This window comes from Lemur catta, chromosome 5 (assembly GCF_020740605.2).
Source record: "Lemur catta isolate mLemCat1 chromosome 5, mLemCat1.pri, whole genome shotgun sequence".
NCBI lineage: Eukaryota > Metazoa > Chordata > Mammalia > Primates > Lemuridae > Lemur > Lemur catta.
In genome coordinates this window covers 101,018,778-101,045,475 of record NC_059132.1, presented here as the reverse complement: position 1 = coordinate 101,045,475, position 26,698 = coordinate 101,018,778, and the positions used below count along the sequence as shown (strand labels likewise).

Here is a 26,698-nt window from a genome sequence, read left to right as displayed (position 1 = left end):
ATCTAATGGTTCTCAGCTCTCACTGTACGTTGCAATTACTGGGGAGCTTTAAAGAAATTGATGCCAGAGTCCCTCTGCAGATATTCTGATTCTGGTCTGGAGCGACTTATAAGTGAGAAGTAATGAGGGACTGCACTCAGGCAGGGGTAGTGGAGCTGCAGGGGAGAGGACAGCTTTGAGATCCATTTATGACAGCACCATCCAATAGAACTTTCTGAAGTGATGAAATGTTCTTTCTGTTTGGACTGTCCAGTATGGTCCACAAGCCACATGTGATTGTTGAGCATGTGAAATGTAGCAAGTGTGATTGAAAAGTAACTAAACTTTTAATTTAATAACTTTAAATAACTACAAAGCACTCGTGGCCACCTTATTGGACAGTGCAGATTTAGGTGGTAGAATCAATAGGCCCTGCTTGGCTAGGAGTATGGAGGAGAGGGAGGAGTTAAGCAGAACCTCAGAGTTTCTACCCTCGGTGAGGGGTAGGTAGTAATACTTCTGTTATGGGGAGTAGAGTGGGGGCAAGTGGGTATGTGATTTTTACATGAGGGCCTCAGAAATGACTAGCATGTGGTGCAGTACCCGGCCTGTTATAGGTGCTCGATCCATGATGGATTGTTTCAGTGAGACTTGGTAAGGATTCACAGCTCCTGTGTTACATTTATTTAGTATAAGAACAGTCTAAAGCTGCAGTCCTCAACCCCCGGGCCATGGACCAGTACTGGTCCTTGTCCTGTTAGGAACTGGGCCTCACAGCAGGAGGTGAGCGGTGGGCGGGTGAGCGAACCTTCTTCTATATTTACAGCAGCTCCCCATTGCTCACATCACTGCCTGAGCTCTGCCTCCTGTCAGATCAGCAGTGGCATTAGATTCTACATTATGGTGAGTTGTATAGTTATTTCATTATATATTACAATGTAATAATAGTAGAAATAAAGTGCACAATAAATGTAGTGCACTTGAATCATCCTGAAACCATTCTCTCCCTCCCATCCATAGAAAAATTGTCTTCCTTGAAACCAGTCCCTGGTGCCAAAAAGGTTGGGGACCACTGGCCTTAAGTCCAGAAGTTCGAGGATGCAGTGAGCTATGTCATGACACACGGCATTCCAGCCTGGACAACAGAGCGAGACCCTGTCTCTAAGAAAATGAATAAATAAAATAATGGTGTCTCTGCGAATAGTTTTTCTTCCTGTTAAATCTTTTCTCTTTCTCTCTTTTTAAAAATCAGGTATCAAATTGTAGTGGAAATAATCCAAGCGACTACAATTAGCAGCTTTCCCCAAATGAAGAGGCACAAGGGTAAGAACCAGTTTGTTTTCCTCAGTGACACATCATTAATGGCTCTAGGTCTGTCCACCATCCCCCTTCTCTCTCCTATCTGATTTTTGGCAATATGAGCATTCTTTTGGCTTACATTTAAATATTTCAAGTTTATTAAAATATTAAATTATTAAAATAATATAATAGCATTAGAGAAAGTAAATATGATTTCATCCTAACAAAAACCTTTGTATTTCTGTATTCCCTTATAAACTTTATTCATGTAGACATAATTTTTAGAAGGTTAAAATCACTGGATATATAGTGTTTCTGTTCTGTTTTTAAATTAAACATGATTACATGATTTTTTCTTATGTTGAAATTTAATTTTAATATTCATTAATATTTCTATCTTGAAAAATTATAATCATTTCAATGACTCCAGTGTTTCATAATTTACTTAATCTTTTCCTTTTCTTAAGCATTTGGATTATTGTAGTTTTTTTTTCCACTTTCCACTCTTGTGTTGTAGATTAAAAAAAAAAAAAAAAGTCTTTTTTTTTTCTGTTTGTTTCTCTTCAAATGAAGTAAGATTTTTACCCAGGCTTGACACTAAGGAATAATTAAGGTATGAGGATAGCTCTCAACTCCCTATAGTTTGCCTGATAGTAAAACATTCCCCCTCACATAAATGAAGTTAGAGAACATGTTAAAATCTAGGCAGAGCAGGTCTTGATTCACAGGTGAGAGGCAACAAACAACTACTTTCACCTTGTAGAGCAGACTTCCCACAAGACTCTCCAGACCTGCCCGAGTGCCTGTCGGGGAGCAGAGGGCTAAAAGAAGAGGGAATAGTTGGGCCAAGACAGGCTTCCAGGCTTCTCATTAGCATACAGCGGCAAAAGGAAGCTCAGGCTGGAGATTTTTATCTCCCTGAGTCACTGACAGAAGGTAGGCACAGTATAAAGCAAGTGAAGGTGGACAATGAAGAGAGACTAATTCTTAATTTCAGCCCAGTAAGGAAGACTGTACAAATATGGTCATTCAGCAGTGTTTACCGAGCCCCCACTAGGTGATAATTGTACAGTAGTAAACAAAATCTCTGCATTCTGTGTCCCTAAAGGAGGCTGGGAGGCAACCAGACAATAAATAAATGAAATACACAATATTTCAGACGATGTGTGCTTGGAGTAAAACAGAGTGGATAGGGAAAGGGAAGAGGTGGTGGGGTTCTGCTTGAAGGGAGGCTAATTTTGCATTCACATAGAGAGCTGGGGAAGATCTCCACTAAATGGAGACCTCTGAGCAGTGATCTGGGAGCCTGAGGGTATCTGGGGAAGGGGAGCTGCAAAACCCTAAGGCAAAAGCTTGCAGTGTTTGAGGAAGCTGATGTGGCAGAAGAAAGGGCTCAGTCAGTGGAGCGAAGCCAAACATGAGCCCAGAGGTGGCTGGGAGCCCAGCCACAAAGGGCCTTACTGGTGCTGGGGGGCTTTGGCTTTCACTCTCAATGAGGAAGGACATCGTTACAGGCTTTTGAGCTGAGGAGACTTGATCTGATGAATTCCTACAAGAGTACGGACTCTGTTCCTCTCCTTTTGCTCACTGTTCTTGCAGAGAAGATGCTTCACTTTCAGACCGTTTGACAGATACTTCAGAGACTACTAGAGAGTGATGTCTTCTTGCCACCATTGTCTTTTTTTAGTGCCCCTCCTTGTTGGTATGAGTTTAAGCAGAAAAACACCTTTCTTATTTTGTTACTCTATTAGTTTGCTTGAGCTGCCATTCTATAGTACCACACATCAGGTGGCCAAACCAACAGAAATTTACTTTCTCACAGTTGTGGAGGCTGGAAGAGCCTCCAACAATGAAGGTGTTGGCAGAGGTGGTTCCTTCTGAGGGCTGTGAGGGAAGGGTCTGCTCCTGGCCTCTCTTTGGCTTGCAGATGGCTGCCTTCTCCCTGTGTCTTCACTTCTTTCCTTTGCACCTGTCTTTCCTTTGTGTCTGTGTTTCCTATTCTTAGAAGGACGCCAGTCCTATTGGATTAGGGCCCATGCTAATGACCTCATTTTATCTTGATAACTAACCTCTACAGAGACCTTATCTCCAAGTAAGGTCACATTCTGAGGTACTATGGGTGAGAACTTCAACATACGAATTTATTTTGGGGGTGTGGAGAAGGACACAATTCAGCCCATAGCAGTATGTTACTAGACATTCTCTGTGACACTTGTTTCTCTCATGTCTCTGTTTTCCATCTAAGCTGTCTTCACAACTGTCTTGGGGATCGTGGCTTCCCACTATTCAAGCATTGAGGGAAGGCAACAAACTAAGCATACTTGGGGCCTTGGAACCATTTTGCCTTGGGACAGCAACCATGGGAGACTGGTTTCATTACTTCTCTAAGGTTACACTTAGCAGTGATTATCTTCACCACCCTCTGTGTCTGCGTAGAACGGTGCTCCAGAGGAGTTCAGTCTTCCTGCTTTCTGCAATGTTAAACTGCCAAGGTTAGCTCTTACATGTTAAGTATTTAACATGAAATTTTAACATGAGAATGTGCGCTCATGTTATATATATAAGGACAAATTAAGTGGCAAGAAGTTATTCTTAACGTGGAGTATTCTGGTTGAATTTTAATTATAGCTGAAGTATTCGATTTATTCTAAGTACTAGTTTCTGTCTACCTAAAATAATCAAAAAGGTCAGAATTTGTGCTTGAATAAACTCTTTAAAGTTTGAGGACTGCAGCGGGGACACAAGTCCAAGTTGCCTTGGGGAGTGCTCTAGAGAACAAAATAGAGGCTTAAGTTTTTAAAGAGAAAAAGGATGAATCATGAGAGTGCTATAGATGATACAGAGCCATTGATGTATTTGCGTTTTAGTACCCAACTTCTAGCTTTTTATTTACAACTAGACTACAGAGAACAGCTGGAGTAGTTGAGAAATGGTCTATTGAAATAAGCTGGCTAAGTGTAAAAACTAGTAGTGATGGACTTATGCTAAATTTCCCCTGCAGTTTGATGCGAGTGAGCCCAGAATATCAGCTCCCTTTAATGCTTTCTTTTCTGCTGTTCTGAATCCTGAAATGTTATCAAGAACAGTTAAGGTGATTCAAGAATAATGTTCATTCAGCTGACTACAACAAAGGACATGAAGTTGATTTGAGTTGGCTGGAAACTGCTATATATAAATAGTACACACTTGGGAATGATAGATTGGGAGGCTCTACCTTTTTATTCATTTTGTAAAATTGTGAATCTTGCCCAAGTGTAACTAAACTTTTTTTTTTTTAAATATAGCTAAACAGTTTTGGAATTTAATATATCAAGTAGAATTGTAGGAGAACTGTAGAATATATCAAATATGTATAAATACATACACAAACACAGTGCTACTTGCTGATAAGCAAAATGATTTTCATTAGGATTTTTTTTTTTCTTTTTTTTCTTTTTTCTTTTCTTTTTTTTTTTTTTTTTTTTGAAACAGAGTCTCACTTTGTTGCCTGGGCTAGAGTGAGTGCCGTGGCATCAGCCTAGCTCACAGCAACCTCAAACTCCTGGGCTTAAGCAATCCTATTGCCTCAGCCTCCCTAGTAGCTGGGACTACAGGCATGCGCCACCATGCCCGGCTAATTTTTTCTATATATATTTTAGTTGTCCAGATAATTTCTTTCTATTTTTAGTAGAGATGGGGTCTCCCTCAGGCTGGTCTCCAACTCCTGACCTTGATCGATCCACCCGCCTCGACCTCCCAGAGGGCTAGGATTACAGGCATGAGCCACCGTGCCTGGCCAGGATTTTTTTTTTTTTTTGAGGCAAGATCTCCCTCGTCACCCTGGCTAGAGTACGATGTCATCATCATAGTTCACTGCAACCTCAAACTCCTGGGCTCAAGTGGTCCTCCTGCCTCAGCCTCCCAAGTAGCTGGGACTATAGGAGCATGCCACCATGCTTGGCTAATTTTTCTATTTTTAGTAGAGACAGGGTCTTGCTCTTGCTCATGCAGGTCTTGAACTCCTGAACTCAAGGGATCTTCCTGCCTCGGCCTCCCTGAGTACTAGGATTACAGGTGTGAGCCACTGTGCCTGGCCAGGAATTATTTTTTAATGATATTATGTAGCTTCTTTGTCCAATCTAGAATTTAAAGGTGTCCCTGCCTGAAAGAAGTAAGCTAGCTGATCTGTGGACTCTAGTGGACCTCTTGGGATCTTTTCTAATACTTTGATGTGATCTGATTTTATAGCATAGCAGTAAAGTGATACAGACCGTTCCTAACTGATTTGAATGACCTAAACTTACAAAAGACATGTTATGATTGGAATATGTGTGCCTCCCCAAATTCACATGTTGAAACCTAATCACCAAGGTGATAGTATTAGAAGATGGAGCCTTTGGGAGGTGATTAGGTAATGAGGGTTCTACTCTCATGAATGGGATTAGTGACTATGATATTATGAGATATATATTTATATTTATATGTTATATTTACATTTATATTTTTATATTGCTCTCTGTTCCTAGTTCCTGGCTTATAACTCCCATAACCGTTGTTACAGTCTTTTATTACAATGTTGGGGCATTTTAGGCCTCAGAAGCAGGCCTCAGGAAATAGGATTTCTCTTTCTTAATTTCTCCTGTCCTCCTTTCACCTGCCCAAGGCAGAACTGTAATCTGATTGTGGGCCATAAGACCCTCGTTCCAGAGGGTCCTGCCCCATACCCTGGAGGAAGGAATGCACAGAGAGGCCCTTTTTGCCCTTTTTGACATTTGACGTCTTCCATCATGCCTATCCAGTGAAGTGTCCATAAAAGGCCCAAGAGAACAGGGTTCAGGGAGCTTCTGGATAGCTGAACACATGGAGGTTCCTGGGGGCAGCGCACCCAGGGAGGGCCTAGAAGCCCTGCACCCCTTTCCCCGTACCTCACCCTGTGCATCTCTTCATCTGTTTCCTTTGTAATATATTTTATAATAAACCAGCCACTCTACAAATTAATCAAACCCAAAGAGGGGGTCTGGGAACCTCAAGCTGGTTGGTCAGAAGTTCCCAAGGCCCAGACTTGTGACTAGTATCCGAAAGGGGGGCGGTCTTGTGAGACCAGGCATCCACCTGTGGGATTTGAGGTTATCTCCAGATAGATAGTGTCAGAATTGAATTAGAGGGCACCTAGCTGGTGTCTGCTGCTTGATGTAAGGGGGGAAAAACTCCCACACACTGGGTCACAGCAGTCTTCTGTGTTGATTGTTGTGCTGTGAGAACAGAGGAAAAACACAGTTTGAGTTGGTTTTTCCTAATAACGCCCTTATAAAAGAGGCATCAGAGAGCTGCCTTGCCCCTTAAGAAGACACCAAATCTGCCAGTGCTTTGGTTTTGGACTTCCCAGCCTTCAGAACTGTGAGAAATAAATTTCTGTTGTTTATGAGCCACCTAGTCTATGGTATTTTGTTAGAGCAGTCCGAATGGACTAAAACCAGATCTCAGGCTCCCTCCCTGCCCAGCCTTCTTACTGTCAGTACTTCTTCCCCAGTATCACCACCCAGCCCCCATCTGTCCTCTGTGTTGGAAAACTAAGGGCTCAGGCACTTACATTATGCTCTTTATAGTGTCATGATTGTATAGCCAACTCTACCCCCACTCTCTTCCCCAAGAAAACTTTAGTCATTGCATATTCTAACACCTGTCTTTTATACAAATGAAGTTCAGGTCCAGAGATGTTAAACAACTTACTTGGTTTGAATAGAGCTAGTTAGTTATACACAGATCCAGAGCTTGAACCCAGGTCTTGTGATTTTAGTCCCGGACTCTTTCTGCTGTGCTGCTGATTCACACAGGTAGATGCTATGAGAGTCGTGCTCAAAACTCAAACATTGTATGGGCTAGACCTGTGCTCTAAGTGTGTATCTCAAGTCTGTTCAACTCACAGTGCTAATTTGGGAATAGGGTTCTGCTTGTAATTTTATATGTGGATTTGATTGATATGATATTATTCCTTTAAATCTGTATTGCAAGCCTGTTGGAGGGCCTTAAACCAAAGGAAGTGCTAGAAGTTCTAGCACTTGTGACATTAAAGGAAAGAAAGAAAAGGCATGCAGTAGGCATACCCTGACTAGGCTGCACAAGGTCTGTGAGGTCTCTACTCTTCTCCATTATAAAGTGAGTGGTTCTGCCGCCATCAACTCCTGCTATGATTTCTGCTTATTCTTCAAATATACTTTGCACTGAAGTGGAGTGACACTTTAAACTATGGAATTTCAGGTGTTTGGTGTGATAAGAAAATCCCATTTGTTCTTTTAAAAAAAGAACATACCGGCCTCAACTTGAAAAGTAAGGTAAATATTTCTTGAGTTCCTGGGCAGCTTTTGAGGTGATTTCCAGGTAATTTTGAAGCACTTTGTGATGATTGGTCATGACTGAGAATTGCTGCCAGCTTCGTGTTAAGAAGTCAAGTACCCATTTTCTCATTTTGAATCTTAACTAGTCCCTAAGTAAATATATACTCGTTTCTTGAACTCTTCTGTCAAGCAGATTTAGTAAAACTTGTAGTTAAATGTACAAGAAAGATTCAGAAGTTGGCCAGTCCGGTAGTGTGCGTACAGGTTGAGGAATGCAGGCCCAGCATTTTCTAATGAGGAAGTCCCTGTTCCTTATGTTGGTGGCCTGGGTCTTGCAAGAAAACCTATGCATCTGGGGAGAGAGTGGAGAAGAGAACCCGTGTTGAGGAGTCGGGGAAGGGGGAGGAGTGTGTGGCCATGTCCTCTTCATGGTCACAGAGGCTGTACCTCTGTGTCAGTACTTCACAGTGGGGCTGGGTGGCAGTGGGGAGGGGGGAATTTGCTTCCCAGGGGACATTTAACAACATTCTGGAGACATTTTTGGTTGTCATCTCTGGGGGAAGGGATGCTACTGGCATCTAGTGGTAGAGGCCAGGGATGCTGCTAAACGGCCTACAATACACAGGACGGCCCCCACCACACAGAGTCATCCTGCCCACAATGTCAGCAGTGCCAAGGGTGAGAAACCCTACTCTATGCTACCCATTAAATTCCTCAGTCAGTCTGCTGAGGATGCTGCTGTTAGGATGTGCTTGGAATGTAATAGCATGCTATAAGAGAAGAAAAGTATCTACAGTTGGCATTTTTTAATACCTAGAAAACACAGTGGTGCCTTTTTAATCCAGCTATACTTGTACTATTTCTGGAGTCATCAGTTTGCACTATAAGTTACTTCACTTTCTGTTGCCTTTTCAGAAATAGCACCTAACTGTTGTCCCCTGGTGTTTTTGTTTAACTGCAAGCTACTTCACTTGCTTAAGGAAGAATTATATCATGGGCAGAAGATTTATAGCAAAAAGCATTTCTATGATGTTGTTCATATTTCCATCGTAATGTGTTACACCCAAAAGGGTTCACCTAATGTCTAATCTAAATGTCTTTTTCAGCAAATCAACCCATTTCCTTTTGTTCTAATCTCAGTGGAATCTAGACTATCTAGAAGGAAAAAAACAGTAAATGTTTATAATTAATTGCCTTGGAATATTATATCACTTGTTTGTCCATCTAGGTACCAGTTTAAAGAGCCACTGCTGTCTAGTGTCTCACTGCCACTTCTTTTTTAAACTAGGTTAAATGTTGTGTAATTAACCCGGTTTCTAACAATGCATACTGTTGCTACTTAAGACTCTATAGAGAAACAGCCACAGGACTAGTTTGCGCTGGGTCTCTGTGTTGTCGCGTACCCACTCGCCTATACTTTTCTTGACATGAATATTCTTGGGTGAATGGGTTTTAAGGCCACAAAGAAATGTATTCATTTGCATCGCTGGATTTACAAGGATTTTCGCATGCCAGCAGCATGGGCTGCATGAGCTCCATGTTAGTCATTTAACTCTGAACGTGGTATTAGTTTTCTGAGGCAAAAAATAAACAGAACTGTCTAAGCAACAAGCTGCTGTTGCATTTGTTAGCAACAAGCTTTGTGATGAGACAATGGCTTTGTATTGCCGTTAACAAACAGAATGCATTCGCGTGAGCAGGCGACATTCAAGGGGAACTTGAGAATATTCTTCTGAGCCTTGCAGCTGGGTTTTAGGGAAAGGTTTATTCTCTTTCTTTCTTCCTTCTGTTTGGAATTTGCTTCTAGTTTTTGTCCCTTTAGAAAGGCCTTTAAGCTTTCTTGGTGAAAAAAGAATATGGTGGCTGATAAATGGGTGTCAGTTTCCTCCTGTATATGTCTGTCTCTTTATTAGCATGTTTTAACACAAAATTAAAATTGAAGTCTAGGTTTGTTTTATTAATATAAAAGGCAAATTTTGTCCCTGAATTTTAGGGTAATTTAAAATGTTATATACAGAATTTAGAGTTTAAGGATATATGTTTAAAAAGTGAAAATTTCCCTTAAAAATTAGCTCTTCCAAGCATGCATTTCTTTAGGTACACTCACAAAGCATTTTAGTTTGCAGTAGATTCATTCATATTCCCCCCCTTTATTAATTCATAATCCCCTCTTTATGGAACTCTGAGATTCTGTTTTTTCCTGTTGAGATAAATACCAAGTTAGTGAGTCCTTTGGTCAGAGTCTCTCCATTAACCACGCATAGCACAAGTTCAGAAACCATTATTGAAGTCAAATGAAAATGTCTCCCCAGCACACAAATGTGGAAAAACATCCTATAACATCTGACAGATCATCTCCAGCAAGGTCATCTGTGAACCTGAAGTCTGACTATGACCCTTTGTGATAAGTACTGGAAAAGCTGCTTCTGACAGATAAAATTGTTTTATAATACTATGTCTAAGTTTTCTCAGCTAATGTGTTCAGCTGACCTAGGTACTGTTTTATGCATTTGTACGTTTGACTGAGTGGACGTGAGAGAGGTAGTGATCATGCTAGGGAATTGGAGGTCTGCCTATGTGCAGAACATTACTCAGATTGCACTGCTAGGGAGCCAGGAAACAAAACACAGACCCTCTTCTTTTATTATTGGTAGTTCCAGATCTAAGCCGAGTATATTATGACTCATCTCCAGAGAGTGTGATCTGAGCTGCCAAATATGTAGTCACCTTATTTAAATCAGAATATTTACATTTCTCTAGCAGTCACCTGGGCCCTGGACATGCCTCATGATTCTTCTGAGTTTCCGAAGTGAGCTTTCTCTTTTGCTCTCCACAGTGGATCCTACACTTCCCTTTCCTCAGGCCTCTGATCACTCACCCTTCATGCTCTCACTCCACGCAGGCAGCCTCACTCACCACTGGGAGAAAACTGAATCCATGTGAGAAGAACTGCCCCAGCTTTGGGCCCCCAGTCTGTAAACTTCCCCGTATCTACATGCATGAGAAGTTGGCCTTTTTCCAAAGCTGACCTCATCACCTGTTTTCTGGATTCCATTCCTTATCACCTTTCTTTACTTTTAACTGGTTTGTTAAAACCAGCTCAGTTGTCTCCCATTTAAAAAAAATAAAAAACGCCTTTTTTTAACCCAGCCTGTTCTCCACACATAATGCTCAATATTTAGTCATTTTAAAAAATTAATTTTGTATGAGTTTTTTGCTTTAAATTATATAATGTCAACTTAAGGAAACAAACCATTGTAATTGTTTTTAAGTGAAATTTTAAAAACTTTTTGCTCAAGGCCATACAGCTTGCATGTAACAGAGCCAGGATTCTAATCTAACTGTAAAGGCAGACTCTACTGAAAGCTCTCTGCTGGTTTTGACACAGAGGTCACCAGTGATCTTGGCAACAGTAGTGTTCCCTGATTCAGTAATTGGCCTCACCAGCCCCATGACTGCTCATATTGGGAACCTAGGAACCACAGTTGACACCTTTTTTTCCTTTTAATTCTGTAGCAAACTGCCCTTCAACCTACCTAGGCAGTCATTGAGTCTGCCGTTCTCAAATCTCCAGTCCTCTCTGCCGCCCTTCCAGGACCCTAGTATAGGCCATCACTACCTCCCTCCCTCCTGTGCATCACTGCAATAGTCTTCCAGCTAGTCTTTGTATTTTTTTTATTTTTGTATCATTACATTTTATTGTTTTGTGGGATTTTTGCCAAATATTTTTGACCTGTGGTTGGCTGAATTCAAGGATGTAGAACTCCCCAGTAGGGAGGACGGACTGTATGTTTTATTCTCCTTTGTATCCGCAACACAGAGCACCAAGACTGACACCATAATGGACAGTGATTCTTTACTGAAAGAATGAATAAATTAGTAACTTGAGTTTGAGATTCAATCAACTTTGAGTGTATTTAACATTTTAATTTCTAAACTAAGAACCAGACCTTGGAGTGGATAATGCTTCCAAAATAGCGTGAGAAGTCTGTGGACAAGCCAGCTTGTGCTGTACAGGCAAAAGTTCCCTCTTTCTCTTCCCCTTCTTTCTCTCCTCCTTCCTTCTCTCCCCTTTCCTCCTTTCCTCTTCCCCTGTCAAACCTTATGCATTCTTTAAAGTACAGCACTTCTGACTTGTGATTCAGAGAATTCAGAGGAGGATTTTTAAAGAGGAATCTGCTGCATCCATTTCCTAAACCATTCATTCTGGATCTTCCAGCTCCTTTTGCATCTGCTGTATTTGCCTTCTTTCAGTTCCTCCCGAGCTCTGTTCTTCTTCCTGCCACAGGTTCTCACTTTCACACTGGCTATTCTGTCTGCCACATTCTACTCCAGTATTCATATTTGTTTGAATATCATTTCCTCAAAAGAAGCCTGGGTTAGAATCTCTATACATGCTTATACATGAATTTGCATCTGTATACATACATATAAAGCTATTAAATATATGTATATGCATACACTTGCACATCGATTTGTGAGTGTATGTGTACAGAGGTTTTTTTAAAAAGTGTTTTATGCTTGAGTAACATTTGTCAGTTGTATATTTAGAAATTATGGGTGTTTGTGTTGGGGAGTGTATGTATATGTATTTATCATGAATTCTATGCTATGATTCTGTTTAGTATCCACTGTTGTTCAAAATGTACCACATCAGACACTGATATGGTTCAGAGTTGTTGTGTTCCCTCTTCTATGCCTTGTCCTCTGACGGGGGACTGTTCATCACTCCTATTCAAGGTAAAGAAACTGCTGCAATGAAAGCCGATCTCCTGAGGGCCAGGAATATGAAAAGGTACATTAACCAACTGACTGTGGCAAAGAAGCAGTGTGAGAAGAGAATCCGGACCCTGGGAGGCCCTGCCTATGACCAGCAAGAGGAGGGGACCTTGGATGAGGGGGAAGGGCCTCAAAGCCAGAAGGTAGAACTTTGTAGTTTCTTGTTTTGACCATCTCAAGTTTATTGTAAACACCAGTATAACCACATACACAGTCTTTTAACTTTTTAGTATTTAACTTAAGACACCTGCTCCATAACTGTGGATTCATATATTTACTTTTGAGTCAAAGAACTACACTGCTTGGTGTCCTTGACTTCTGTGAATGGTAGGTAATAGGTGTGGTAGGTAGGCGTGGGGGGGGGTGTGCATGCGTATATATGTATGTATGTTTTTCCATTTCTCCTTTGTCCTCCTGCAGTCCTAGAAGAGCATATTATATTTATAGGAGTCGAATAAATTACTCATTATCAATTGGATAGAAATGACCACCTATGAAGTAGTAGGCGTGTTAGAAGTTATTTTACTTGACTCTTGTCACAATGCTATGAAACATACTTGGCTTTTTCCTATCTGTGTGGCCTTAGGCAAGTTAATTAAATGTACCATTTCATCACCTGAAAAATGAGGCAGAACTAGACTTAAAAAAAAAAAAAAACAGACATGGTTGGTTCACAAATCTGAGTTCTTTCTCACTAAACCATAATATTTCAATGACTGTTTTTGTACAACAAAACTTTGGACTGTCTGTTGATACTAAGTCCTTCAATCATGGAGCTCAGGAAAGTGTTCTGGCCCTACTTTAGTACCTGTCCTAACTCTAAAGGGCCAAGCTTGTCTTCCAAGACCTTGGGCATACTAGGATGGAAGGAAACAGCCACAACACCCCATCAGGAGCTTGGCTGTACCTCTGGGAACAGGACCTCAAGGCAAATGCCAAACCTCTCTTTTCGTAATGTGTCATTTAGTCACAGGGAAGCCACCATCAGTATATTAATAGTTTAACCCTGGCTACAACCTCTAACCTCACCCATTCTGATTTTTAGTCTTCTAATCTTTTCCTGTTCCGCTCTCAGTTTGAGTTCGGCTGCTTCTCCGTGACTTTCCCCTGCCTTCCTGTTCCAGTGATGAGTCTTTACCTTCTTACTTGTTTCTCCCCTACTCTTCATCAGAGCTGCTTCAGGAAGCTCTTTGCCCCATCTTTGGACCAACCCAGCATAGGCCAGAGTTCTGCAGCATCTTACACAGTGGTGCAAATGCAGCTCGAAGGAACTCTTGTCCTATGGAAGGGTCCCCTAACCACTGGAGGTCTGTTTATTTTTCTGTCAGTAAATATACCTTTCTGAGAGTTTGGCTTTGTGGTCCAAAGTAGAAACTTCACATTTTGGTGAACTTCAGAGAGAGAGTAGATTTGATAGTTTGAATACTGCCTCTCTGCCTTCTCCTCCTCAGCTTTTGGCTTCTTAGTAAATTTCTAGCCACATTTCTCATAGATGAGGTCTTTGTCTTATGTCCTATTCATTCATTCATTTGTTCATTCATCATTCAGCAGACATTTATTGAGGGCCCACAATCCCTTACTTATGGTGCTGGGTACTAAGATATAAAATGAATAATCCCTGTTCTTGAAGAGTCCCATATAATTATAAAATAAAAAGGTAAGTGATCCAGTAGAGATATGAGATAATTTGATTCAAAAAGACATAGAAAATCTAATAACCCAATCTGTATTAAAGAAAATTAATCCATAATTAAAAACCTTCCCACAAAGAAAATTCCAGGCTTAGATCATTTCACTGGTGATTCTATTAAACATTCAAGGAATAAATAATACCAATCTTAACCAGACTCTTTCAAAAAATGGAAAAGAAGGGAACTCTTCAACTCATCATAGGAGGTGAGCATAACTTTGATACTAAACCAGAGAAAAAGATTATAAGGAAAGAAAACTATAGACTGATGTCCCACATGACCCTAGACAGAAAAGTTTTTAGTAAAGTATTAGTATTAATAAATCAACTCAAGCAATGTATAAATAGAAAAATAATTTCAAGATAAATTCTCCTGACAGTGGATCCTTAGTGTAAACATTGCATACTTCATTTATTTGCAATGATATTATCAAGCCTTGATGGAATATCTATTTTTTAAACAGCTTTATTAAGATATCATGACATGCAGTGCACTACACGTTTAGTGTTCAATATGACAAATCCTGACATACGTATATACTCATGGAACCATCACCACAATCAAGATAGTATCCATCACCCACAAATATTTTTTTGCACCTTTTGTAATCTCTTTTGACCCCAGTTGAAATCCACTGCTAATCCTTTCATCCATATTTACTCAACTAGAAAGTGACCTCTTAACTATTCTGATTTTTTGGTACCTGCCAGTGCCTTCTCTCTCTTGGCCAAAAATCCTGGTTCAGACTCTTCTTGATTAGCTTTTGTTGTTGTCTGTTGTAATTCACAACAGCTATTATGTATCTCACAGAAGTGGTATTATCTCCATTTCACTGATAAAGAAACTGGAGCTCAGAGTGATGGAGTGATATAGAGCCCCGGGACTGGAAAGTAGCGGAATCAGGATTCAAACCTAGGGATGTCTAGGTTTGACACAGCCTGAGCAATTTTAGCTGTACAGTGTTGCCGTCCTATCTTGCTTTGTTTTCATCCCAATACGAAAACCAAAAATCTGTATTGCCTTATTTTTTTTAATAAGGTAGCACCCCCCAAATGGCCCCAAAATGGAAATATGGAAGAGTTTGAGGAAAAATAAAGGGAGTAGAGGAAATGAAAATATATGGAGGTTGGAAATCAGTGGCAGTAAATGTCTGACCTTTTCTTTAAGGCCAATTTTCATATCAGTCTATTTATTTGATCCATAGCTTATCCAAAATAAACACTATTGAATGTAGTCCAGGTCTCTAAACTTGAGTGTGAAAAATTTCCCAACACTCTTTGTTGATGCTGGAGTTGTTGGCCCTTCTTCCCTAGCCAGCGCTGATAGGGTTCCTTTAAACCTCTTTGGAGCATATACAGTTAGGATTTGTACTTCAAATGCTTCACTGGTAGGGTTTACACAAAGTAAAGACAGATGTTATGATGTCCCAAAGTTAGTAAACTAACTGAATACCAGTGGTCTGAAATACTTATGGAAACTAATTATTAATAATCCACAGGAAGGAATGTCCATCTCCTTTAATTAGCTACCAGAAGTTGTGAGAAAGTACCTTCTCTATTCTGCCCACAAAACAGATTAAGCGAGGGCTTATTGTTGGTGGAAGAGTTGAGTGTAATACATTGATTGTATGCTCTTGATTTTATAAATAGCTTACAGTAACATTTCTGGAAATTTACCAACTGCCATAATATTAATTTAAAAAGTTTCAAAATACAAGTTTTTATTTAATTGCATTTGAGCTCCACTTATTAGATGTAATTTTTTATTACTAATTCATAACTAAGGATATGAGCCTTAAAGTCCATCTGAATTAATTTGAGGCATTTCTCTTAATTAATTGAGTCATGAGGTATCGTGAAGGTCATCTGCTTTCTCTTATTACAGCAGTCCATACTCAAGATTGTTCCTTCAATGTCTTTAGATAGGTTGCATTTTCTTTTTCTCTCAGTATGCAAAATAGTAAACAAAAGAGTAGATGAGTTGATTTTAGTACCCATATAGTGGAATATTATGGACCAATTAAAGTGATGCTTACAAGAGATTTTTTAATGAATGTGATATTGTAAACAAAAAGGCAAGATATAAAATCATTTTTAGATTCCTCAATTATGTAAAAATAATTTGGAAAGCAAAAATGCCAAACAAACTATAGTTTCCTGGTATTTTATACATTTCTCTTCAATTTTCCTATTATTAGCACTTACTGCTTTTAGAATACAATGTACATCCCATAGGGCAGGAATTTTTTTCTGTTTCATTTCCTAGAACTGTACCTGCTACCAAGCAGATACCAAATAAATTGCTGTTAAATGAGTGAATGATTAATAGAAAATTGATGTTTTGGTTATGTGCATTTTGAAAATTCAATAAGCTTTATTCCATTTAAAATTTAGGAAGGTGATAGAAGAGATATCAATTTACCCAGAGGTACTGTATTGTATTGGCTATGACCTTAAAAAAATGCATCTTTTCCTAAACATAGAAATGAGTCCATTGGAAGTTAAAGCAAACTGATAATTTAAAATTTGATTTTTAAAAACTTTTTCTTAAATTCTCTTAATAGATTCTTCAATTTGAGGATATCTTGGCCAATACTTTCTACAGAGAGCACTTTCGAAGGTACATGGAAAGGATGGACAAGAGAACTCTGATTAGTTTTTGGGAGTCTGTGGAACATTTGAAGAATGCTAACAAGGTGGTGTATATACGCTCAAAGGAATATTAATCAGTAGCTGGTGAAAACTTTCCTGTGAGGCAGTGTATCTGTTTTTCTCAGTGAAGCTGAAAGATAAGGATACATAAAAGAATATCTTAAACCAAATGTAATATTGGTATTATGTTCTAGCCCATAATGGCAAATAAAATTACATTATATTTTTCCAGAAGATGTTTTCAAATGTGTAGTCAAGAGAAAAAAAAAGATTTATAAATGTACCAAAAGATTGAATTTAATTTCAGGTAGTTATTTTTTAACACACTATAAAAAAAACATATATATATATATATATATATATATATATATATATATATATATATATATATATCTCCACATTGCGGTTATAATGAATTTGGCCTTGTTACCTACATTCAGTCTCCTAACATTGCCATTCCTAATATCATAATGTGCATTTTTTGTACTACTTTTATTTCATTTAAAATATGATTCAGTAAAAGAACATAAACATTTTTGGTTACACATGCTTCTTGCAATGAAGAACCCAAGAATAAACATGGTGCTTTGCGTTTGGCAAGTTCTTAATATGTGTTTAAAAGTTTTATATACACACACACACACACACACACACACACACACACATCTTTATGTATACAGTCCCCCTTCTTTATCTGTGGGTTCCACATCTATGGATTCAACCAACCATGGACTGGAAATATTTGGGGGGGTGGAATTATACTGTACTGAACACGTACAGATCTTTTTTTCCTTGTCATTATCCCCTAAAAAATACAGTATAATAACTATTTGCCTAGAATTTACATTGTGTTAGGTATTATAAGTAATCTAGAGATGACTTAAAGTGTATGAGGGATGTACATAGTTTATGTGCAAGTACTACAACATTTTATGTTAGGAACTTGAACATCTGCAGATTTTGGTATCTGCGGAAAGTCTTGGAACCAGTGCTCCACAGATACCAAGGTACAACTGTATATGTATGTCTATGTCTATAAACATAATATGTATAGCATAGATATATATATGGTACTATATTATGTCAATCTATAACATTTTGAGGGATTTATTAAAATAAGCACAAAGAACATTTTGTACATTGAATTACTTGTTTGTATATGAATGTTGCTAGAATACTAATTTAAAATATAAATCACAAATCACATTAGTTAAGGAACTAAATACAGTCTTGTAGTATTTTTAAATCTTCTTAAGAATGCCTGTTGTTGGCCGGGTGCGGTGGCTCACACCTGTAATCCTAGCACTCTGGGAAGCCGAGGCAGGCGGATTGTTTGAGCTCAGGAGTTCGAGACCAGCCTGAGCAAGAGCGAGACCCCGTCTCTACTAAAAATAGAAAGAAATTATATGGACAGCTAAAAATATATATAGAAAAAATTAGCAGGGCATGGTGGCGCATGTCCCAGCTACTCGGGAGGCTGAGGCAGAAGGATTGCTTGAGTCCAGGAGTTTGAGGTTGCTGTGAGCTAGGATGATGCCACGGCACTCACTCTAGCCCGGGCAACAGAGTGAGACTCTGTCTCAAAAAAAAAAAAAAAAAAAAGAATACCTGTTGTTGCTAATTTACAAGCCACAAATTACCTCATTTTACCCAATATTGTATTTGCCAACTTTATTACTCGTTTTAATTACCAGGCTTGACTCCAAATGACTTCTAGCTGCTCTCAAAAGATTATCATAAAGAGCAATCTAAAGAGTTTTTCTTAAACTACAGAAGACAATTTGAAAAATTTCAATGGAAGAGCCTATAGCTTCCTCAAAATAGCCTTATTTTGACCTAGCAACACTGGTTTGGATATAAACATTCTGGGATGTTTGTTAAATTAGTTATATTCATTAAGTTGTATGTCTTTGCTTTTTGCTTTTGTTGAAACTTTGTGTGACATTCCTAGAGTTAATGACATGCCTCTAGAGGAAATGTAAAGATGATGTTAACCAGAAAAGATGTTTGCATTTCCGGAGTAGGCTGGTGGGGCCCCACGTGTACTGCTGAAGACTGTGCTGTCTAATGTAAGCTTGATTAGGATGGCATCATTCTGAAGAATATTTTTCTTGTTTTTTAAAATTGCACAATTATGATACTGACTTTCTGGGGTAAGAACTGGCACTTCTAATTATTTATATTAGATAAAAAGTCAAATTGGTTTTCACTGATAAATTTTGTCCCTGTGGAATTGAGATTTCCTGCAAAGGAATCCATTGCAGGAAGAGACCTGTTCTCATTCTTTTTTTTTTCCCTCCAGTGTTTCAAAGAAATTGCATGTTAAGTATTTAACATAAAGTATTCATTTTAAGGAATCAGTTGGGTTTTTTGTTTGTATGTTTTTTCAGAATCTGACATTTACCCTTTGGCCCTGAATGGGGACTCAAAAGCCTAAGCCCCACCGTGGTACCAGCAGTAGGGTCCTTCCCTAAATGTCTTCCTTCCAGCTTTAAAATGCAGAGAATTCAGAGGAAAATAATTTCTCTCAGAGATGATATTCTTTACCTCTCTTTCTTCATCTTCCTTTCTTTTCAGAATGAAATCCCACAATTAGTTGGTGAAATTTATCAGAATTTCTTTGTGGAGAGCAAAGAAATACCTGTGGAAAAATCGCTTTACAAAGAAATCCAGCAATGTCTTGTGGGAAATAAAGGTATTGAAGTGTTCTGCAAAATCCAGGGAGATGTTTATGAGACCCTAAAGGATAGGTATTACCCTTCATTTATTGTCAGTGACCTATATGAAAAATTAATGATGAAAGAGGAAGAAAAACAAGCCTCACAGTTGACTCCCAACAAGGATGAAACGGTGAGTCACATATAACTTTCTGTTCCCTTTTCAGTGGATAAGCTGATGATGAGGTGGGCTCATACTATATGAGCCAAATTTAATGTACACCTTCATCTTTTAATATATAGGAATTTAAATCAAATAAAAAGTAAACTTGAATTACTTTGCTGCTGCTTATTTACTTCTTTCTTCCCTTTTTGTCCTTCTGACCTACTTGCTACCACCTGCCAGCATTGAGTCAGAGACCTCCCGCCCTCTCTCTGTTTTAGACTCACTCCTGCTTTGACTCTTGAAAAGTGAGGGTGGCAAGTCTGTGGGGTGGGATATTTGTGGCTTAGACCAGCTAAGAGAATCTGTAGCATATAGTCCAGTCCCAGAATAAAGAAAGGGTGGGGGAAAAATGAGGAGAAAAAGGGAATGTGGGTGGAGTTACAGGAAATATTTTGAAGTTTAAAAAAATCAGATGAAATTAAAGTGCTCTAAAAGAAACCTTGCTGAGCCATACTTTAAGTCTAGTTTTCATATAGTATACTTGATCATTAGCTCTAGTCGCCATCTGTCATTTACTATTAGTGGCTTATAAGAGCTTATAAGATTTGTGTGAAGAAAAACGAAATTTTTTTAAGTCATCTTACTTGGAAATATTATAATTTATCTTGGATTTTTTTTTCTGCCCATTTCGCTGTATCTCTAATCCTAAGGAATCAAGTACTTGCTCTTTTCATGGTATTAGAAGTCAGCTTGTGATCTCTGAACTGTTGATTGTGTTATCTTCATTTAGACTCTTTCTAAAGTTTTGTGACTTGGTTTTTTACATGTAAAATTATTGAACTGTGATTGGTCCAAAAATCCCTACTTCTTGCATTTTATTTTTAATAGGTCACAGTTTGTTTTAACTGTGTTATCTACTTCAAAACTTAAAACTGTTAACAGTACAGCAAATGCTGTAAACGATATTATTCAAATTAATAAAAACACTTATACCCAACAGATAAACTGAATAAGTGCTTGAACTAACGGTTGACATGTAATGTAACAGTAAACAAACATGAAAAAATGTCTACCTTCCCCTAGGATTCAAAGAAGGCTAATATATATTACTGACCTTTTGAGAACTCCTAGCTCTTTGTCCAAATAATCTCTAGATATGAGAACTTTTGGAAACTTACCTAAGCAAATAATTAAACTATAGGAAAAAAGTTTACACATGATGGAGTTTGTTTTAGTACATCTGGAATAACAAAAAAGCACAATCAACCCCATAGCAAGAGCATCGATAGGAATATGCTTCAGTATATTATCAGTGCAACAGAACACAATGCAGCCATAAAAACTATATTTTTTAAGGCTATAATACCCTCAATACCCAGCAATATATATTATATGAAAATGAATACAAGGTATAGAATTATGTCATTATGTATATACTTACAGACAAGTAGAAAGAACATATAAAAAAGGAAAACAGCTTGTTTTCTGTGACTATCAATATTTTTCTTTGAAAAAAATTTAATATTTGTTGCAATTAATAAAAATTAGAAGAAAAAATTCTGGAAGAAAGATTAGATAAGGAGTAGACAAACCAGGAGATGGTTCTCAGCAGTTGTTTTCAGTGCCCTGCATGCTGTTGCTGCTCTTGAATCTAATGCCTATGCTGTTTGATAATTCACATTTTTCCAAGTTATATAGTTCTTTGCAAATCTTAAATCACTTTCAAATGCTAGCTATTTTACTTATAAAATAATCTACCTATTGGTTTGTAAAATACATATTCAAGAGAAGGGCTGAAGAAAGTATGTACTGAAAATACTCTTACTAGTGGGAATTTGGAAAGTTTTTTTTTTAAAGGGACTTGCATAAGTTTTATATTCTTAGGAGACTGGAAGGAAGCCAAATCTTGGTGTCTTTGTCAAAGATTAGGTACAGAATATTCAGGTGGAGTTGAGAAGATAACTCAGTTGCTTCCCTTGTTGCATGTAGATTTCCACAGATATACCAGTTGGATAATTAATAATGGCATAGGATTTTCCCCCCTTTCTTTAGGCTGTTAAATGTTTCCCTTTTTTAGTGTAATTCTGATTACCAGTTTCTTTGGTTCCAAATACTTTGATTTTTCTCTTTGCTGAGAAAAAGCAGTCTGCCTTAAGCTTCCTATTTCAGTATTCTTTTATTACTTTGGAACAGTGTATTGTCATGATACAGAATCTATACAGTAGGTAATGTTAAATTTTCTGTCATTATAGGATAATGGTGATATGTGACTTTTTCCCCACAGGGTCCAGGATGTGAGGCTGGTGAGGAAGCTGTAGATGAAGGTACCAGTCGGATTAATGAACAAGCCAGTTTTGCTGTAAACAAGCTACGAGAACTAAATGAGAAAATTGAATATAAAAGGCAAGCTCTAAATTCTATTCAAAATGCACCAAAACCTGACAAGAAGGTAACTTTTGCTTTCAAGGTTGTCTTTGAAAGTTGCCATTTGTCTAATTTTGTAGAGTAGTTTTCAGTTTCTGTTGAGAAGTGTCAGTTTCTTTAAAAAGAATTTTTTTTAACTGTTAACAAGTTCCATTGTTTTGTTTTGTTTTGTTTTGTTTTTGCTTCTAGGCTAGAATTAGAAAGCATTTGTTTTTAATCTTTTATGATTTGGAGTTCTTTCTCAGTCATCCACTGGAACTCTGTGTTCCTTGTGTCAGGCTTGCCTGCAGCGCCTTTGGGGAAGGGGGTTAAGCTTTCTCTTGTGCTAAAGTCGTTTCTGGAAGTAAGTTAAATTCACAAGGACAATCTTTTGGGAAAAAAAAATTTTTTTTCAACTACTGCAAGTACAATTTAGAGAACCTCATGGAATAATGCAAGAAATAAATTGTTTTTCTAAAAGCCAACAGGATTTGAAAATTTAAAAATGTAAAGATCATCTCACTAATTGGCATTTCTCAAACCCAAGCTATAGTGTGGCTTTTTGCTTTGTGTTTATGCCTCTTTAGAGTCCAACAAAGAGGTTTCTCTAATAGGGATGTGGCTGATGCTCTTGGTCTGCCAAATTGGTCTCTTCTGGCACTTTCTGAATGTGTGTTTGAGGGTTTCAAGCAGTCCAACAGGAAAGCAACTCTGAATAAAACAATTTCAGTGAGTCACATTGGGTTTCCTGTGAACATGTACCCAATCCTTTTGAACCATCTTTAGTACTTCTTTGGTGGACATTCAGATGCTTATGTAGTAAGAGAATATTCCTGAAACAAGATGTAAGGAAAACAATGTATTATGAGCCTATCAACAATTTATAGTTAAAATATCTATTCATTTATAATCCAGTTATTGTCTAGTTAAACAAGTACGTTTTCTTTAAAAAAGAAAAAAGTCCTACAAAGGCATATGGTCTTTGTTACTAGCAATCTTTTTACAAAATTGTGAAGGAAAAGGAAGTTTAATGTGAAAGTCACTTTAATAATTGTTAGTCGTACTCTGAAAACAAATAGCCAGGTTTCCTGGGTTGTCATAAGAAATAGGTTCATTCTCTCCCTTATGTGGAGTCATTCCCAGTTAGTACGCATAGAACTTGGAAAGCCTGTGGTCTCCGTAGGGACAAGAACAAGCATCTTTGAGATGATAAACAGAATTAGCTGGCATGGTAGATAATCAATACCTGCAATATAGCATGTTCTTTAAGAACAGTTGTCTTGTTTATTGTGGATTCATCTCATTATAAACTAAAATGTATTTATGGGTAGCAGTATGAAAGATGGGCTAGAGAATGTTCATTGAATTATTTTCTGTTCGATTCATCATTTGGTTGAAAGACATCAGCCTCTCTTAAAAGAACTTATGATAATCATGGAATAAAACATTCTGAGGTATAACTATGTGAAAGAATTCTCAAGAAATTTAGAGAGATTCGGTGATATTATAGCTTAATTTGAACACTAATCTCTGATCCACGTTGCCTGTGAAATCAGATTGTGCACAGGCTGCTCAAGGGAGCACTCTGCTTCTGGCAGTTGTGTACAGGGCTCAGAGGACCCTAAGGATATAAGGGAGCTGATACTTCTCTCCAGAAGGAGACATCATCTTCCTTTTACGCCTTTTATTCATGTAGGTAAAAAGTTAATAATTAGTTAATTTTTTTAAAAAGTTAAGATTGGTCTTGAAAAAGTTTTGGTAATCCAGCAATGAACACATGCCCTCCTCCCCAATTTTGTAATAGAAGGACTTTTCTGGATTAAATATCCAATTATTAATCAGATCATCTTCCCATGCATATATAATGGTACAGACTTTTTCCCCTCAAAAAGAAAGCCAGGGCCTTGATTAACCATCCTTCTCCTCTCACAGATCCTGCACCAGCAGTGCAGTTAGCTACTGGGTGTGAAGTTAGCCTTTTAGTCTGATTTCTTGAAATCTACTGCCTAGGTTTTATTTTTTTCTCTACAGAGATTTCTGTGAGTCTGAAGCAAATGATCCAATTCTAGTTTAATGTTGGGAGTAAACCAATAACCATGAAGAATCTCAGTAACAGACGTGTTGAGCAAATGCACAGTACTGTGCTAGTCACGGTGAAGAATCAATGAAGCAGAGTCTGGTACCTGCCCTCAGGTGCAGACATGTTGGTTGTGGAATTGAAACATACTCACATAAAAATGAAACATAAGCACAGTCCTTATTGGTGATAAAACACAGGATGATGGCACAGACAAGGAGTGGTTCCTGTTAGGCTTTCTGGGGAAGGAAAGAGATATTGTAGACTCCATATTCAGAGACTTTTGGAGCAAAGCTGTTGTCCTCCTCACACTACGAAGTTACGTAACCCTATAGGTTTTCTCACAAAAAGAGATCCAAGGAAATGGCGAACGTAGCATTTAAAAAAATTATTTCTTTTTAAAAAATTGTGATAAATATACCTAACAAAATTTACCATTTAGCTATTTTTAAGTGTACAGTTCAGTGGCATTAAGTACATTCACATTCTTTTGCAACCATAAGCACCATCCATCACCAGAACATTTTTCATCATGAAAAACTGAAACTCTGTACCCATTAAACAGTAGTTCCCTATTGCCTCCTCCCCAGCCCTTGGCAACCACCATTCTGCTTTCTGTCTTTATGACTTTAATTATTCTAAGTACCTCATGTGAGTGGAACCATGCAGTATTTGTCCTTTTGTGACTGGCTTATTTCGTTTGATGTCTTCAAGTTTTATCCTTATTGTAGCACGTGTCGGAATTTCATTCCTTTTTAAGGCTGAATAATATTTCATTGCATGTATATACTGCATTTGATTTTGTTTACCATTCATCCTTCCATAGACACTTGATTTGCTTCCACCTTTTGACTGTTGTGAATAATGCTGCATGAATGTGGATGTACAGATATCTCTTAGAGATCCTGCTTCCAATTCTTTTAGATATATACCCAGAAGTAGGATTGCTGAGTCATATGCTAATTCTTTTTTAAATTTTCTGAGGAACCATCATACTGCTTACCACAGTGTCTGCACCATTTTACGTTCCCACTAACAGTGTACAAGGGTTCCAGTATCTTCATATCCTCACCAAAACTTACTTTCTTTTTTTTAAAATAGCAGTCATCCTAATGGGTGTGAGGTGCTATCTTATTTTGATTCTGATATTCATTTCTCTAATGATTATTGATGTTGAGCATCATTTCATGTGCTTATTAGCTAGTTGTATATACTCTTTGGAGAAATGTCTATTCAAGTTCTTTGCCCAGTTTTTAATTGGGTCTTTTGTTGTTGAATTTTAGGAGTTCTCTTTGTACTGTGTATATTAAACCTCTGTCAGATGTGTGATTTGCAAATACTAATATTTTGTGGTTTTGCCTTTTACTGTGTTGATAGTGTTCTTTGATGCATAAAGTTTTAAATTTTGGTGAAGACCCATTTGTCTATTTCTTCTTTTGTTGCTTAGAAATCATAGCCAAATCCAATGTCATGAAGCTTTCTCCCATGTTTTCATCCAAGAGTCTTATAGTTTTTAGCTCTTATGTTTGGGTCTTTAATTCAGTTTTAGCTAATTATTGTGTATAGTGTTAGGTAAGGGTCCAACTTCATTCTCTTGCATGTAGATATCCAGTTTTCCCAGCACCATTTGTTGAGAAGACTGTCCTTTCCCCATTGAATGGTCTTGGCACCCTTGTTGAAAAATCTTTTGACCATATATATGAGATTTTATTTCTGGGCTGTATTCCATTAATCTATGTCTGTCTTTATGCTGGTACCACACTGTTTTGATTACTGTACCTTTGTGGTAGTTTTTGAAGTCAGGAAATGTGAGCCCTCCAATTTTGTTCTCTTTCAAAATTGTTTTGGCCATTTGGGATCCCTTGGACTGTATTTGAATTTTAGGATATACTTTTCTATCTCTGCAAAAAATGTCATTGAAATTTTGATAGGATTGCATTGAACCTGTAGATTGCTTTGGGTACTGTTGACATCTTAACAGTATTAAGTCTTCCAATCTATGAACTTGGATGTCCTTGCAAATATTTGTCTTCTTTAATTTCTTTCAGCAGTGTTTTATAGTTTTTATTGTAGAAATCTTTCCCCTCCTTGCTTAAGTTAATCCCTAAGTATTTTATTCTTTTTGATGCTATTGTAAATAGAATTGTTTTATTAATTTCCTTTTTGGATTGTCCATTGTTAGTGTATAGAAACACAACTGATTTTTGTGTATTGATTTTGTATCCTGCTACTTTGCTGAATTGCATAGCATTGTAAGTGTTTTCATAACTCCCAGGATGTTTTTCCTGTGGCAGATTGTTTCCAAGTTGAAGGATGAAATAATTCTAATAGAGAAAGAACGCACAGACCTTCAGCTGCACATGGCAAGAACAGATTGGTGGTGTGAAAACCTCGGCATGTGGAAAGCGTCCATCACCAGTGGAGAGGTAGGTTTGACTGCTTTTCCTCCCAATTTATTTTAAAAGTTTGACTTTGTAAGACAAGATTTTATCCTGGAGAATTAAGATTGAGTACAGAAACTTAAACTTCTTTTAGACCACCCTCGTCCTATCTGCACTCCCCCATATTTTCACTCCAGTTCGCCCATGACTGGGAGCCCTACTAGGCTGCTTGGTAGATCTGGTCTCACTCCACTTCAGACGGAAAGTTATCCTTCTTCACCAGAATTGTAAACAATTTTGA

The 26,698-nt window shown here is 38.0% G+C and overlaps 1 protein-coding gene across 4 annotated transcripts in view; it reads left to right on the top strand.

Moving 5' to 3' along the window:
- The window catches only part of SNX25 (sorting nexin 25), a 104,227-nt gene that overhangs the window by 57,310 nt on the left and 20,219 nt on the right, over positions 1-26,698 (top strand). For 2 of the 4 annotated variants that reach the window (XR_006735414.1, XM_045552391.1), the window contains exons 6-11: positions 1,232-1,302; positions 12,333-12,514; positions 16,626-16,757; positions 19,291-19,563; positions 21,821-21,985; positions 26,311-26,442. Coding sequence is in view for 3 of the 4 variants with exons in the window: in XM_045552391.1 (XP_045408347.1) it covers positions 1,232-1,302; positions 12,333-12,514; positions 16,626-16,757; positions 19,291-19,563; positions 21,821-21,985; positions 26,311-26,442 (955 nt within the window). In the remaining variant the exon portion in view is untranslated. Of the gene's footprint in view, positions 1-1,231; positions 1,303-12,332; positions 12,515-16,625; positions 16,758-19,290; positions 19,564-21,820; positions 21,986-26,310; positions 26,443-26,698 lie in introns of those variants that run through there. The other 2 variants (XM_045552392.1, XM_045552393.1) reach the window with 2 other exon arrangements.